The following is a 17,076-nucleotide window of genomic DNA, read 5'->3' as shown; positions in this document are numbered from 1 at the left end:
ATTGAGCATATTTATAGAATAAAACGACATCCCCATTGATTCAAGATTAGAACATCATCACATCACAGACAGACAGACATTAATTCCCACCAATAACACACACACCTCATCTGCCATCAAGTAAAGGTTTTCCTCTGCAGCAAATCTGATCACGTCCTCAATGCATTGTCTGCTCTGAACCTGGCCTGCAGTATCAAATATGGTGGGGGCAGGGGGCGAATAAATAGCCGTGCAGTGACAACAGCAAAATTGCAAAACACCAAAATGAAAAGCTGCAGGCCTGTTTCTAAGCGTGAATAGACCAAAGATAATGGCAATCTGAAGGGCAATCTTTGCATCAAATTAAACAAAAGAGAGGCAGCCAATGGCAATATCACACACCAAAATTTGCACAAGTCAAGCAAGATAGGTAATCTGCTGTGGCAGGTTTGCAATTTGCAAGGGCTGTCACGAATGCTGAATCAAGAAAAGAAAGGAGGGAGCCAGGGTTGTGAGGAGGAAGGGTGGGAGGGGATTTTACATCCATTATTATACCTTCATTGTAATAATAATAATAACTAGAACTGCCACTTTAAAACTGCTGGCAGTGATGACCGGTTTACTCGCACCCACTTTTGATACAACCCCACTTTTGATACAACCCCACTTTTGATACAACCCCACTTTTCATACAACCCCACTTTTCATACAACCCCACTTTTGATACAACCAAACTTTCATTGGACATGCTTTGACACAACCCCCTTGGATACAACCCTGATAAACACACACACACACACCGCCCCTTCACACACACACACAAACACACACACACACACCCCCCTTCACACACACCCGCACACACACACACACACCCCTCCACACATACACACATCCTACCCCCCCTCCTCCACACAACCCCTCCCCCACGTACACACATATCCACCCCCCCCACACCCACACACAAACACCCCTCCCCCACACACCCCCCCACCTCCACACATACACACACACACACACACACACACACATCTGCCCCCCCTCCATACGCACAACCCAACCCCCCCACCCACACACACACACATATCCACCCCCCCCCCACCCACACACACACACACACACATCCACCCCTCCGTACTACAAATCCACCCCCCCCCCCACACATACACACACACACACACCCACCCCCGCATACGCACACCCCCCCCCCACACACACACACACACCCTACCCCCACCCACACACACACCCTACCCCCACCCACACCCTACCCCCACCCACACACACACCCTACCCCCACCCCTCCCCCCACACACACCCCCCTCCAAACACACACACACACACACACACACACACACCAACCCCCCCACCCCCCACACCCCCCTTCCCTACACACACACCAACCCCCCCACCCCCCACACCCCCCTTCCCTACACACACACACACACACACACACACACATATCCACACACACAAACACACACACAAACACCCGCACACCCCTCCCCCCACACGCACACACATATCCAGACAAACGCACATCCCCCTCCCCCCACCCCCCAAGACACATTCCCCACACGCATCCCCTGACACCCCCCCCCCCCCCCCCACACACACACCCCCCTCCACACATACACACACACACACACATCCGACCCCCCCTCCTCCACACGCACCCCCCCCCCCCCCCCACATACACACATATACACATATCCACCTCCCCACACATATCCCCCCCCCCCCCCACCCACACACACACATCCAAACACTCACACACACAAACACGCCCACACCCCTCCCCCCACACACAAACACCCCCACACCCCTCCCCCCACACGCACACCCCTCCACACATACACCCCCCCCACATACACGCATATCCACCCCCCCCCCCCACACGCCCACACACACACACATCCACACACACACACACACACACATCCACACACACACACACACACACCCTCCCCCCCACCACACCCACACAAACCCCCACCCCCCCCCCACCTCTAACACACAGACACACGCACACACCAACCCCCCCCCCCCCCCCCCCCACACACATCCCCCCCCCCCCCCCCCACACACATCCACACATGTCAATCCATGCACTGATTGCAGAAAAAGCCATTTTAAAAAGAAAATTAACCTGAAATTGCAGACAGAATTATTTATTTTATCTGAGAAGCTAAACGATTCTTCTTCTTCTTTAGTACCTCAAACTTTATGTGAAATGCGATCGATTTAAAAAAAATCAGAATTTGAGCAAATCTGTTTCATTCCTTTGTTAATATGTCTCCCCTATTGATAAATCTGCAATTTGAATTTCATTTGAGGTTGTGACCTGAGGTTGTGACCTGAGGTTTGAGGTTGTGACCAATCAATGACCGCGGGAGATCGTGTGATAATGATCACGTCCTGGAAGGGAATCTTCTTCTTCAGTCCGTCATAACTTTGATTGAAATACGATCGAGTTAAAAATAGTCAGAATTTGAGCAAATCTGTTTCATTCGTTTGTTAATATGCCTCATCTATTGACAAATCTGCAATTATAGTTTTTTTTGAGGTTGAAATGACCGCGGGAGATCGCGTTATAGTGATGACGTCCTGGATGGACATCTTCTTCTTCAGTCGCTCACAACTTTGAGTGAAATACGATCGAGTTAAAAATAGTCAGAATTTGAGCAAATCTGTTTCATTCGTTTGTTAATATGCCTCATCTATTGACAAATCTGCAATTATAATTTTTTTTGAGGTTGAAATGACCGCGGGAGATCGCGTTATAGTGATGACGTCCTGGATGGACATTTTCTTCTTCAGTCGCTCATTACTTTGAGTGAAATACGATCGAGTTAAAAATAGTCAAAATTTGAGCAAATTTGTTTCATTCGTTTGTTAATATGCCTCATCTATTGACAAATCTGCAATTATAATTTTTTTTGAGGTTCAAATGACCGCGGGAGATCGCGTTATCATGAGCACGTTCTGGAAAGACAATCGGTGTGTTTCTTCTTCTTTCAACAATAAAGACATATAGCTTCGAGACCGTACATCCAATCATCTTGAAAGTTTGCACACTTGTTCCGCATGATGAGAGCTACATTGCATTAAAAACTCAAGTCGATCCATGCAGTGGTTCAAGAGTTACAAGCTTTTTAAAATTTAACTTCCATTATTTATTGCGGCCAAACCATGTGACTTCTCAAAACGTCTCAAGTAACGTTGAAATATCCCCCCATGAGGAACATTTGTGTAAAGTTTCCACTCGATATCTCCACAAATTATGGAGGTGATTCCATTTCTAGTTTGAGCTTTAAAACGTAATAACTCTGAAACCATGTGTCGGATGACGTCGTGCTCGCTGACTTTTTTGTTCGTCATGGGTATGCGAATACGCATGCCAAGTTTGGGCTCGATCCGTTCAGCCGTTGCGGAGAAAAAGGGTTTTTTGTGTTTTTTCACAGAAAACAAGATAGCGGCCGAACCATGTGACGTATGACTTCGAAAATTTTTGCATTCTGAGTTTTTTTTAACTAAGCATCTGGGAAAAAAAATCCCATTTTCGGGGGAGAAAATTTTTTGTTTGACGAATTCTAACCTCTTAACGTTAGCATTTTTAATATACTCGATACACATGTCTTTTGTTCCCATTGAAGAGTTCTTTAGAATGAGCCATTCCTCAAATTTTTCCATTGAGCCGTTTCGGAGATACAGAGGGGAAAAGTTGAATTTGTTTTACAAGATGGCGCCCACACCACGTGACCTATGACGTCATAATTAGCATAAAAAAATTCTTGGAGCCGAGGCGATCATTTGATGAAAATTTCCTGTCAATCCGACCAGCGGTTGCTGAGAACATTAATTATGAAGTTTTCGGAGGTGCAAAATAGGGTGGAAGAATAATAATAAGAAAAACTCTAGCAGTAATAATAGGTTACTCTCCATTTCATGGAGAGTAAACCTAATAATACATTTATTTTATATAGCGCTTTTCAAGAAGCCCAAAGATGCTTTGACAGAGTACAAAAAACAAGTGCAAAAAGACAAAAATCAATCGGTAGATAATCAAAGCACAACGAAGGAGAAGGAGAAGAGATAGTCAGGGGTTAAATGATGTGGGTTAAATGTTGAATGCAGTGTTGAACAGGTGGGTCTTGAGTGATGTTTTGAATGTGGTGAGTGAGGAGGAGTCTCTGATGGTGTGAGGTAGTGAGTTCCAGAGGATGTCCAATCTCATCTCTCTCATTGTACAAATAAATTTAATGTGTTTAATTAGGATCTCAACAGGGATGTCCAATCATTTGTTACACGTGTATGGTGCTCAGGGTCACACATTTTCAACATGTTTTTAGATGTGTAATGTGATTCGGTGTGTCATTATCAAATCATAAGAGTTAACTGTTATGTTGTGTAAATAAGCCGACCTCAATAAGACTTGAATTCACTCAATCATTGCAATACTTGAAAGACAAACACAAACAATCCTGATAAAATTGCAAATGGCACATCAACTCTAACGATTTCATAATGACACACGGAATCACATTACATTCACAATGAATTTCATCACATGAGGTGCGATCCTCTCACCCCCTCTGCTATATTTTTTTCACCATCCTTAATCTCCTTCAGTATAACAAGATTCCTATTATCATATTACAACTTTAAAAACCTTTAACATGCATTTTGAGCAATTTTCAAAAATACATTTTGCACCCCATAATGAAAAGATAAATTGGTGCTCATTTATATATTTTGTACGCAAGTTTTGGGGTGGCAGGGGAGTATTTAACCTTCCCTGAGCCCCTTACCTAGATTGCCTTTATACCTTGATTGGGGTGATTTCCATTAAAACAAATCAATTGAGAAATTTTTTAGCTTGGAAGATAAGGCATTCAATGACATGAGAAGAGGATGTAGCAGTAGGAGGACAGAGAAGAGTCATCCATCGGACATATACAGTGCATTCAGAAAGTATTCAGACCCCTTCACTTTTTTCACATTTTGTTATGTTGCAGCCTTATGCTGAAATCGTTTAAATTCATTTTTTCCCCTCATCAATCTACACTCAATACCCCATAATGACAAAGGGAAAACAGGATTTTAGAAAGTTTTGCAAATTTATTAAAAAGAAAAAATGGAAATATCACATTGACATAAGTATTCATACCCTTTGCTATGACACTTGAAATTTAGGTCAGGTGCCTCTTATTTCTCTTGATCATCTTTGAGATGTTTCTTCACCTTGATTGGAGTCCAACTGTGGTAAATTCAATTGATTGGACATGATTTGGAAATGCACACACCTGTCTATATAAGGTATCACAGCTGACAATGCATATCAGAGCAAAAACCAAGCCGTAACGTCGAAGGAACTGCCTGCAGAGCTCAGAGACAGGATTGTGTCGAGGCACAGATCTGGGGAAGCCTACAAAAAAATTTCTGCTGCATTGAAGGTTCCCAAGAGCACAGTGGCCTCCATAATTCTTAAATGGAAGAAGTTTGGAACAACCAGGACTCTTCCTAGAGCTGGCCGCCCGGCCAAACTGAGCAATTGGGGGAAAAGGGCCTTGGTAAGAGAGGTGACCAAGAACCCAATGGTCACTCTGGCTGAGCTCCAGAGATCCTGTGTGGAGATGGGAGAAACTTCCAGAAGGACAACCATCACTGCAACACTCCACCGATCTGGGCTTTATGGCAGAGTGGCCAGACGGAAGCCTCTCCTCAGTGAAAGACACATCAAAGCCGCTTGGAGTTTGCAAAAAAGCACCGAAAGGACTCTCAGACTGAGAAACAAGATTCTGTGGTCTGATGAAACCAAGATTGAACTGTTTGGCTTCTGTCTGGCCACTCTGCCATAAAGCCCAGATCGGTGGAGTGTTGCAGTGATGGTTGTCCTTCTGGAAGTTTCTCCCATCTCCACACAGGAACGCTGGAGCTCAGCCAGTGACCATCGGGTTCTTGGTCACCTCTCTTACCAAGGCCCTTCTTCCCCGATTGCTCAGTTTGGCCGGGCGGCCAGCTCTAGGAAGAGTCCTGGTTGTTCCAAACTTCTTCCATTTAAGAATTATGGAGGCCACTGTGCTCTTGGGAACCTTCAATGCAGCAGAAATTTTTTAATGGCTTCCCCAGATCTGTGCCTCGACACAATCCTGTCTCTGAGCTCTGCAGGCAGTTCCTTCGACCTCATGGCTTGGTTTTTGCTCTGATATGCATTGTCAGCTGTGAGACCTTATATAGACAGGTGTGTGCCTTTCCAAATCATGTCCAATCAATTGAATTTACCACAGGTGGACTCCAATCAAGGTGTAGAAACATCTCAAAGATGATCAAGAGAAATAAGAGGCACCTGAGCTAAATTTCAAGTGTCATAGCAAAGGGTATGAATACTTATGTCAATGTGATATTTCAGTTTTTTCTTTTTAATAAATTTGCAAAACTTTCTAAAATCCTGTTTTCTCTTTGTCATTATGAGGTATTGAGTGTAGATTGATGAGGGAAAAAATGAATTTAAACGACATCAGCAAAAGGCTGCAACATAACAAAATGTGAAAAAAGTGAAGGGGTCTGAATACTTTCTGAATGCACTGAAGAAGTCAAAAATTGCCATCTTTGCACATACAAAAGGTACATTTAAAACACGTTGCATCATCTGATATCGCAAGTTCATCATTGACTTCAGATTCTCATGATCACAGGTGAAACAAATTTTGAGAGGAAAAAAAAAAGTCCTACGATGACTGCAGCAGATTTTGCAGATTTAAGGTAATCTATTTAGAGCACCTGTGGGGTTGCCTGGGTTGATGACACACAGGACTTTAGGCGAGCAGTGCTTCCGCGCTTCCAGCAATGCCCGTCGAAGCTCGGCTACATCCATCGCCCAGCATTTCTCCTCATCCAGGTAATAATTCACCTGCAAGCAAATGCTGCAATTACTGCATATGACCAGCAATGAGCTCTTGATCCCTGAATTTTCAAAAAAAACAACAGCAGCTGTTGAGCCTCTTATCTAAACGCCACTCATTTTGACTTGTTTCCACGAGCTTACCATTGTGAAAGACTTTTCGGTGTAGTTTCACCTTCTCTCAAGAAACGGTGGCCCAATAATAGACACAGTCATTTAGGGTTGCTGTTCAAATCTGACAGGCTTTCATCCTCCTTGTTTCTGCCAGTAACTGCTTTCCTAACAGTGAGAGCTGTGCACCACATGCTATTAGAATATACACAGCCCTCACCCTACTCACACCCTACTCATCATCAACTAATCTGCATCATTCAATTACTCTACCAAATCAAAAGGAAGTTCAAGTGACCTGGACAGCTGCAAGGTCAGCAAGTAAGGCAGAGTAGAGGGGATACTGTGGGATTGGAATCATCACACCTGTTCGCTCAGATCCACTCCCTGAAATGAGCAGTTTCAGCATTAACTGAGGAGGAACAGGCAGAAACACACAAGTGCGATATATTAAATCTTGGCCCATGACAAACTCCAATCACATCCTGAAGAGACTTTTCCAAGCAACAATTAATACCCCTGCTGTGGACTATGTTTTACTCACCGAAATGCCATCGCTTGCTCCTGTCGTCAGAAAGATGTTGGCAGGGTCTGATGGTATTCCGCCATCACGTTGCTCAATGTACTTGGCGACGTCAATGCGAATGCTCTCAATGCCCTGGCTAGTGCTGTAGGCTCCTGCCAACCGTGCATGCATCACAGTCAGAACAAACGAATGTTTTGTATTCACCAGCAAGTTCATAACTAATTCAGGCCTAACTTGTACCATGTTGACCCACCAGAATGATGCACTAGTCGATTCTGAACCAAGCATAGTCGCTCCTCCAAACCTGCCATACCATTCTGGTTTACGCTTTTGCCAATATCAAGTATGTAGTTTGAACAATTCTGATCCTGCAATAGTTCAGAACTTTCGAATGGACACAAGATGTAAGTGAGTTTACACCACTTTTTATCTGCTGGTATAATTAAGCAAGACTCCATGTTTCTGTAAGAGGGTGTCCCGTCAGCCATCCTGGCTGTAGTGTAGTAAAACGCTGTCTAAGCACCAACGGTAAAACGCTGCCCACGCACCCAGGGTAAAATGCTGCCCACATACCCAACCAAGTATCCGATGTCTAAAATTTACACCGGATGGTAATGGATCATCACATTTTGATCACTTGGAAGACATTTAAAGCAAAATGTTGTGGCTTATATTTCACTCCGATACGTCGTGTTTTGCAACTGCACGTGTTGCAATTTACCAAACAAGTGATATTTATCAGGAAAACACCAGTTTTTAAAAGGTTATATCCTTATATTTTTCTAAGATAAATTCCAGTTATTCTGGGGATCTTATTTTATAGGATAGCCTGGAGGTGTGCACACTCACTTCTGGTTTGTCTAGTTCTAATCTCCACCGAGCTAAAAAACAAACAAAAAAAAACTGTTATCCTGGCATTTCACAGGTTGGGTGAGGCATCAATGTGTGTGCCGTCCCTCGATTGGAGGTTAAATCATAATCTGGTGGCATTAGTTGATGGACGTTAAAGAGGAGAGCTATCGCTAGCACCCTGGTTACATTCCAAATTCCTGCACACTCAGTCGATTATCCTGTGTCGGAGTAGCGACTCGTCCAGGATTGTAAAACCTTAGCCAGGAAACTGCTCTGGCAACACCGACACTGCTACGTGCTACATGCAGAGCCATATAATACCAGAGTTTGGCGAACTTAACTATAAGCGCCATGTTGTCACCCAACTGTTCACATGTGTGTAGCGTTAATTACATACCATTGGAACGTACCGTTAATACCTTAAGACCTTTTAGATCCCTTAGACCATTACAGAGTTTTTACTTTAGACCCTCAGACCCTAGGCATCTTCAACCCCTTAAGACCCTTAAGACACTTTAGATCCTCAAGACCCTTAAGACAAGTTAAACCCTCAAGTTAAACCTTCCTTGTCAATTCTTGTTCTGTCAAGCTCTTCTTTGAATCTTCCTGCTCATACATCATTCGTACATTTGTCAGAGTACATCTTTGGCAATGTTGTGTCAGAGTACATATTGCACTCCTTTCTACACCCATTAATTCACCCCAAATCCACCTCCTTCAAATTTCCTGTTTTTTTTTCTTGAAAGTCCATGTAGTGTCCATCTTCTTTATCCCGTGTACCCGGCCCCAGCCCTCTCCCTTCCACAGATCTACCGATGTCCCTGTTCTCGACTGTTATGCTTCCCCCTCTCTCCCCCTCTTGTTTCCCGCTCCCTTTATTATATGTTATATGTGTTAGCTCTAACACGAGCCTCGACTTGATATACAAAAAAAAAAAACAAGAACCCGTTTAAAGTAACGATGAGGTTTATGTCACAACCATGATCAGCCATGGTAACAACGAGGGTTATGGGAGAATGCAAGGGTGTTTATGCACACATACATATGCAAGTTGGGTCACCCAATAAAAATTGGCTTATTTAAACTTTAGTAAAACCTGAAGAAGATTGTTGTTTATAGCTCTAACAAAAAAAAAATACTCTGGGTGTAACACTCCAATGATAGACCAAATCCTTGTTTAAGATTGCAGGACCGAGTGACCACTCATTAAGCTCAGTGTAGTCCTGCAGAGACTTAGGCCACGGTGCATATACATTTCTATTCTGCACACGAAAAATAGTATTTAAATGCAATTGGTTTGATTCCCTATAAAGTATTAACCTTTGAATGTGGAGGCACTGATGGAAAGGGGACGGTGAAGAGGCACCTGATGTATGACGCTCGATCACCCAAAGCACCATTATTTCACATTTTACATCAATTTGATTAAGAATTGAAGCTTTTTATGAAGGCGTTGACATTCTGCATATTAAAATAATGTCCTGCAGCAAAATTTCGGAGAAATTGGCCCAAGGGTTGGAAATGAAGAATGAACAAAGAAACAAACTCGCATGCATACATACAGTGCCTTCAAAAAGTATTCAAACCCCTTGACCTTTTTCACATTTTGTTTTGTTACAGTCTGAATTAAAAATGCATTAAAATGAGATTTTTTTTGTCACTGATCTACACAAAATACCCCAAAATGTCAAAGTGGAATTTTTATTTTAGAGGTTTTTACAAAATAATCAAAAATGAAAAGCTGAAATGACTTGAGTGAATAAGTATTCAACCCCTTGCTATAATACTCAAAATTGAGCTCAGGTGCATCCATTTTCCTTCGATCATCCTTGAGATGTCTCCTTAACTTGATTGGAGTCCACCAATTTAATTGATTGGACATGATTTAGAAAGAAACACACCTTTCTATTGTCGTGTGGCCATCTCTGATGAAAATCAGGTGGTCATGGAAGCCGATTGCGAAGGCCTTAGCTCTCGAAGCGAAAACTCAATGGCGGACTCAAAGACAGAAAGCTATACAAAATTGCACGGGGTTGAGGGGCGGCGCAAGACCCCTGCAGTCTTACCTGTTCTCGGGGCGTCTCCAATGCCGCTGCAAATTAAATAAACCACACGGAAAACTGAGTTCAGGTATATACAGAAAATAATACAAGGATTTATTTACAAGGATAGCGGGACAGAAAAATACGCGCCGGTAATAAATGTCCTAATCGGGACGTCCCCACACACAGATTTCGGATACGAGACAAGGGAAAATGAATTAAGGAAAATAAAACGTTCGTTATGTGTTTGTGAAATGTGGGGTGCGGCCTTATCTGTCAGTAGTGGTGCGTTCGTCGACCAACGCGGCTCCGTTCGGCGACGCTCGTGCGCCACCAGGCCTCGAGCGACCCGCTCGCCCCGGCCTCGTCTGTTCAGTGGCACGCCTCGCTCCAAGCTCCAAAAGCACCGGGAAGGGCCGAGCACTGCTCCAAGCTCAGAGAGGTAAATGGAAGAGACCAAGAGAGAAAATGTCGTCCAGCACAGAGGCAAAAAGAAGGGCGAATGACGATCTCCAACTCGAAAGGGGTCCAGCGCGAAGAGAGCAAAGAGAGGGACAAAATGTCGGCCAGCGAGCCCTTTTATCACCTTGCCTGTTATGTCAGTTCTGGCACGTTACCAATCAGAGCCTTGATTCTTTGTGGTCTCTCGAACCTTCTAGCACCTTCCTCCAATGAACAACCCGCTTCTCAGTTGCGTCTTCGCGCCTCCCGCGCTGATTGGCTGGAGGTTCGCGCCTTCCGTGCCAACCAATCACACGTTCCCTGTGGCGTGGGTACAGCTCGTCCCACGCGATGCTGCTAGGCCAGCTGGTGGTGCCCCGATCTGGCTTCCTGCCCGTCTTCTTCCAAGGTCATTGTAAGGGAAGGGAACTAAATAATGTGTGCACTAAGGACCTATCTAAGTGTTTATATGTGTGCATTGCCATAAGGGACAAAGGAATGATTACCAGGTCTGACACACAGGGGTTTATCTTAGTCCCTACAATTATTTAACACCCGAACATCCTTGTATGTTCACAGGTATACACTTCCCCGACAAACCGCCTGAAACACAGAACTTATTACAGGGTAAATTCCCCATCGCGACAGTCGAAGCATGTTACCTATACAGATCTACCTCGCGCTAGATATTCCTTTACCCCCCGACATAACACTATATAAGGTCCCACAGTTGACAGTGCATGTCAGAGCAGAAACTCAACCTGAAGCTCAAAAAACTGTCGGTAGAACTCCGAGATAGAATTGGGGGGAGGCATAGATCTTGGGAAGGGTATAAAACAATTTCTAGTGTTGAAAGTTCACAAGAGCACAGTGAGCTCCATCATTAGGAAATGGAGAGAATATGGAAATACCGAGACTCTTCCTAGAGCTGGCCGTCCAACCAAACCGAGCAACCGGGCAAGAAGGACCTTGGGAGGTGACCAAGAACCCAATGACCACTGACAGAACAACAGAGTTCCTTGGCTGAGATGGGAGAACCTGCCGGTAGGACAACAGTCTCTGCAGCATTTCACAAATCTAGGCTTTATGGGAGAGTGGCCAGACGGAAGCCACTCCTGAGAAAAGGCACATGACAGCAGTTTGCAAAAACACATGTGAAAGACTCAGAGCATGAAGCAAAATATTCCATGATCTGATGAGAGGAAAATTGAACTCTGGCCTCAATGCAAAGCACTACGTCTGGCGAAACCGAGCACAGCTCATCACCCATCTAACACCACCACTACCATGAAGCATGGTGATGGCAGCTTGATACTATGGGGATGCTTTTCAGCATCAGGCACAAGGAGACTTGTAAGGATAGAGGGAAAATGAATGCAGCCAAATCCTTGAGGAGAACCTGATTCATAGTGTAAATGAGCATAGACTGCGACAAAGATTTACGTTCCAACAAGACAATTACCCCAAGCATACAACTAAAGCAACACTGGAATGGTTTCAGAACAAGAACGTGAAAGTCCTTGAGAGGCCCAGCCAAAGCCCAGACTTGAATCGCATTGAGAATCTGTGGAAAAACTTGAATATTGCTGTTCACTGACGCTTCTCATCCAATTTGACAGAACTTGAGAAAATCTGCAAGAAATAAATGGAGAAACTCCCCAAATCCAGATATGCAGAGCTGATACAGACATACCCAAGAAGACTTGAAGCTGTAATCGCTGCCAAAGGTGCTTCTACGAAGTATTGACTCAGGTGGTTTCATACTTATGTATATTAGATATTTCTGTATTTCATTTTTAATTATTTTGTAAAACATTTCTAAAAAAAGATTCCACTTTGATATTATGGGGTATTTCCATACACATACATATGCATACACTAGCAAGGATACCCGTCTATGACGGGTGCAAATTGGAAGGATTCTTGAAATTCATTAATCAAAGGTGAACACTCTGACTATATCCGACAATGCCTAAGATTGGGGGTATTGATATCAGAAATATTTCAGCCAAACAGACCTAAAACATTTAAAAAACGAATATACTATACTAAACTAATATACTAAACTAATATACTAAACGAAAACTAAAACTAAACTGTTGCGGATCTCAGCGCCGGCCTTCTCCCCTTACAAAGGGGGGATTAGGCCCCTTGTCTTTGACTGACCGACGGGACCCGGGACCTATGACATCCTTCCCGGACAGCGCGAAATAGGGTTTTAGGACTAAGAATTCGCTATTACCTAATTACTCGCGCTGCCCAGAAACGAGGAAATAAGCCCCGCCCGAATCACGGGTGTTGGTGGATACGCCGAGCGGTAGCGAACCCATGATCCGAGCCGTTATCAATGACTAGACCCCGATCCAAGCGGTTCTTATTCGTGCCATGCTTACCCAATTGAGAAATCACAGAAGCAGTCGAATTGGAAGAAAAGGAATAACAAGATTTATTCACACTGGTGTTGGGTGTGAATAAATCCAGAAGTCTAAGCATGTGGAAGAGCGAAACTGAAGTGGGTGATAGTGGAATAGACTGAAAGTGGAGAAGTAGAGCAGATGGAGGATATTGGATGGAGCAACCCTGGTGTTGGGCTAGCGGCTAGGGTGCCAGCTTAGGATCCTAGGATCCTGGGTTCGAATCCCGGTCGATCGCTGAATTAACGCCTGGGGGGTTGACTCAGCCTGTCATCCTTCCGAGGTCGGCAAACTGAGTACGAGCTTGCTGGGATGAATGATCCCGGTGTGTACCCCGATTTAGAATCGGTACACCGTATCCCTGCGCATCGTAAGAGGCGACCAAGGGTTGGCGTCAGGAAGGGCATCCGGCCATAAAAACATTGCCTCAAACAGGGAACCATGATTGCCATGGGGCCCGCAAGGCTAACCCCCGCTCTGGCGGGGAAAATGGCCTTAAAACGATCATTCATTCATTCATTCAATGCAATCACATTAGGCTTTAAACAAGGGTTCAGGCATAACTCGGTTTGGAGTGCTTCTTTCCTGCAGCAAAACACCATCGAGGTTGAGTTGTGCCAACTTCATAATAACTGTTATCAAAGCTTGTAGTACTAAGGAGACAACTTTGAAGGGACAGTAATCAGCCTCGATATAATATGTAGATTGTGGAGTAACAATTTTACAAGTTGTGTACTTTCTGGGGACTGTGTGGCTGTTGCATCATACCCAGGCTTCTTCCTCCACATGCATCCAAGATTTTCCGGACTCTGCGTTTTACATCTTCCGGGAAGACATCTTGGTTGATGAGTTTGGGGAAGGTGCAGAGAGCAACGACCTGCAGTTTTAGAAAAAATATTAATAAAAAAAAAAAGTATAAACAAGTCGAGACAGCTGGAGGGAGAGAAAAGATAATTAATTGACACCATTTTGCCTTTATTATTATTTTTTTTGTATGCAGAATCGAGGCTCGTGAAAGAGCAAACATTTATTTCACAAACAAATCAAACACAAACAAAATATATCAAAAGAAGGAGCGGAAGACAAGATGGGGAGAGAAGGGGAAGCACACAAACACAACATTTGAGAGCAGGGAGATGTGTGGGAGGGAGAGGGCTTGGGGGGAGGAGGCGTGGGAAGGGGGGTGGGGGGTGGGAGAAATATGAAACACAAGGCCACCAAGGACTTCCAGGACAGAAGTTGGTATTTCAAAAAAGTGGATTTGGGGTGAAATTAGAGGGGGTAGAAAAGATCAAGGTTTTGGATGGGGGAAGATAAGAGATGGTGGTGAACAGCTGTTTTAAAGACCTGGAGGGTGGAGTGGGATTGAAGAGAGTGAGGGAGTTTGTTCCAGAGGCAGAAGAAAAGAGGAATGAAGGAGTGAAGGTGAGCAGAGAGTCTTGATTTTGGCAGTTTAACCATAAGAGGGTTGCAGGCAGATCTTGTGCGACCTGTCAGAATATTTGGGGGACAGAGCCCAGAGAGAGCTGGGGGGGGCAAGGCCAGAGAGGAGTCGGTAGAAGACGGAAAGACCACCAACCTGCCTGCGGTGAGTGAGTGAAAGGCCCTTGGAGTTAGCTTCATCGTGGGAGATTCCAATGATTCTGAACGCTTTGGTTTCAACAGCGTGAAGACGAGCTAGGTGTGAGGCAGGAGCACCAGCCCAGAGGGGAGAGCAGTATTCCATTGAGCTGTGGATGAAAGCCTTGTACGTGGTGAGGAGCTCAGGTATGCTAAGGAAGGACTTCGCACGACGGAGGATGCCCAGTCGGCACCTGGCTTTGGAGGCCAGATTTGAAATGTGGTTTTCCCAGGAAAGATCATGGCAGATCGTGAGACCCAAAAGCTTGAGTGACAGAACTTCTTGGAGAGGATTATTCAGAAAGTGGATGGGAGGGTTGTCCAGTCGGTCTTTTCGGAGAGACATCGGAAGAGTGTGAGATTTGTCAGGATTGAAAGACATGTTCCACTTGTTTGCCCACTCTGTGATTTTGTCCAGGTCTGCAGAGAGTGAGGAGGCTGCAGACTGCCGATCTGAGGGATGAAGAATGGAGTGACAGAGAGTAGAGTCATCAGCAAAGAGATAGAGAGGATTTTCAAGAGAGTCAGAGAGATCATTGATGAAGACCAGGAAAAGCACAGGGCCCAGAACACTGCCTTGGGGAACTCCAGCCTGAACAGGAAGAGGAGATGACAGAAACGCATTCAGGGCCACATGTTGACTACGACTAGAGAGGAAGTCCGCCAGCGATGCGTGGAGATTTCCATGGATACCAAAGGAGGAGAGTTTGGTGAGCAGAGTAGGGCGCCAGACCGTATCGAAGGCACATGATACATTCATGTGAAAAAGTAAGTACACCCCTTGTAAAGTTTTGACTTTTTCAACATATTTCAACATACAGCTATTTGATCTTCATTTCAACAATATTGATAGATAAAGGTGATATAATATAACAAATATCATGAAACATTTACATTTTGTCGTCCATTGTATAATTTAAATAAACATAAATGCAAGTTTCGCATGTGGAAAAAGTAAGTACACCCCTACATTTATCACTACTTCAAATACCTAAAATTAGAATCAGGTGCACCAGCTCAGGTACAAATGTTTAGAACATCGTTAGAGGGGATCTTGGAGGAACCTGTCTTATTTGAACCTCAGACATTTAGTTTGTTTGCTCTTTGTTGTTGAAGTGTGCGGCATCACCATGCCTAGATCAAAAGAGCTCTCTGATGCATTCAGAAAGAAGGTTATAGATGCCTCCAAGTCTGGGAAGGGATTTAAAAAGATCTCCAAACAATTTGAAATCAATCATTCGACTGTCCGGAAGATCATCTGCAAGTGGAGAAGATTCCAAACAACTGCCAACTTGTTCAGGCCAAGCCGCCCCAGCAAGTTCAGCCCGAGAGCAGACCGCAAGGTGCTGAAAGAAGTCTCTAAGAACCCCAGAATGTCATCACGGGACCTACAGGTAGTTCTTGCCACAGTTGATGTCAAAGTGCATGAGTCTACCATGAGAAAGAGGCTGCACAAATTTGATCTACATGGGAGGTGTGCCAGGAGGAAACCTTTGCTGTCCAGAAAGAACATCAGGGCAAGACTAAAGTTTGCCAATGAACACCCAGGCAAAGACCAGCACTTCTGGAACAATGTGCTCTGGACAGATGAGTCAAAGGTAGAGCTATTTGGCCACAGTACCAGAAGACATGTTTTGGTGAAAACCAAAGACAGCATTTGACCACAAGAACCTGATACCAACTGTAAAGGATGGTGGTGGAAATATTATGGTTTGGGGCAGCTATGCTGCATCAGGGCCTGGGCAGCTCTCCATCATAAAATCCACTATGAATTCTTCATTGTACCAGAGGGTGCTTGGGAATAATGTGAGGCCATCTGTCGGAAAGTTGAAGCTCAACCGAAGGTGGACCTTGCAACATGACAATGACCCTAAACATACCAGTAAATCCACCAAGGAATGGCTGAAAAGAAAGAAATGGAGGGTTCTGGAATGGCCAAGTCAAAGCCCGGATCTAAATCTCCTTGAAATGTTGTGGGGGGGATTTGAAACGAGCTGTGCATGCAAGAAACCCCTCAAACATCACACAGCTGAAAGAAATCTGCATGGAGGAGTGGGTAAAAATTTCTCCCAGTCGATGTCAGAGACTGGTAGACAGTTATAAGAAACGCCTACTTGAGGTTGTTTCTGCCAAATGGGGCAATACCACCTATTAGAGCCAAGGGTGTACTTACTTTTTCCACATGCG

General features: G+C 44.4%; 1 protein-coding gene across 1 annotated transcript in view; it reads right to left on the bottom strand.

Annotated features, from left to right (window-relative positions):
* LOC137414836 (alanine aminotransferase 1-like) overlaps window positions 1-17,076 on the bottom strand; it is a 112,855-nt gene that overhangs the window by 59,384 nt on the left and 36,395 nt on the right. The window contains 5 exon segments of the mRNA XM_068100367.2: window positions 106-185; window positions 6,763-6,892; window positions 7,293-7,406; window positions 7,539-7,672; window positions 14,038-14,146. Coding sequence (XP_067956468.2) covers window positions 106-185; window positions 6,763-6,892; window positions 7,293-7,406; window positions 7,539-7,672; window positions 14,038-14,146 — 567 coding nt within the window.

The sequence above is a fragment of the Myxine glutinosa genome, chromosome 9 (assembly GCF_964187855.1).
Source record: "Myxine glutinosa chromosome 9, kmMyxGlut1.1, whole genome shotgun sequence".
NCBI classification, from domain to species: Eukaryota; Metazoa; Chordata; class Myxini; order Myxiniformes; family Myxinidae; genus Myxine; species Myxine glutinosa.
Note: the sequence above shows the minus strand (reverse complement) of the source record. Positions and strands in the feature narration are given on the sequence as shown.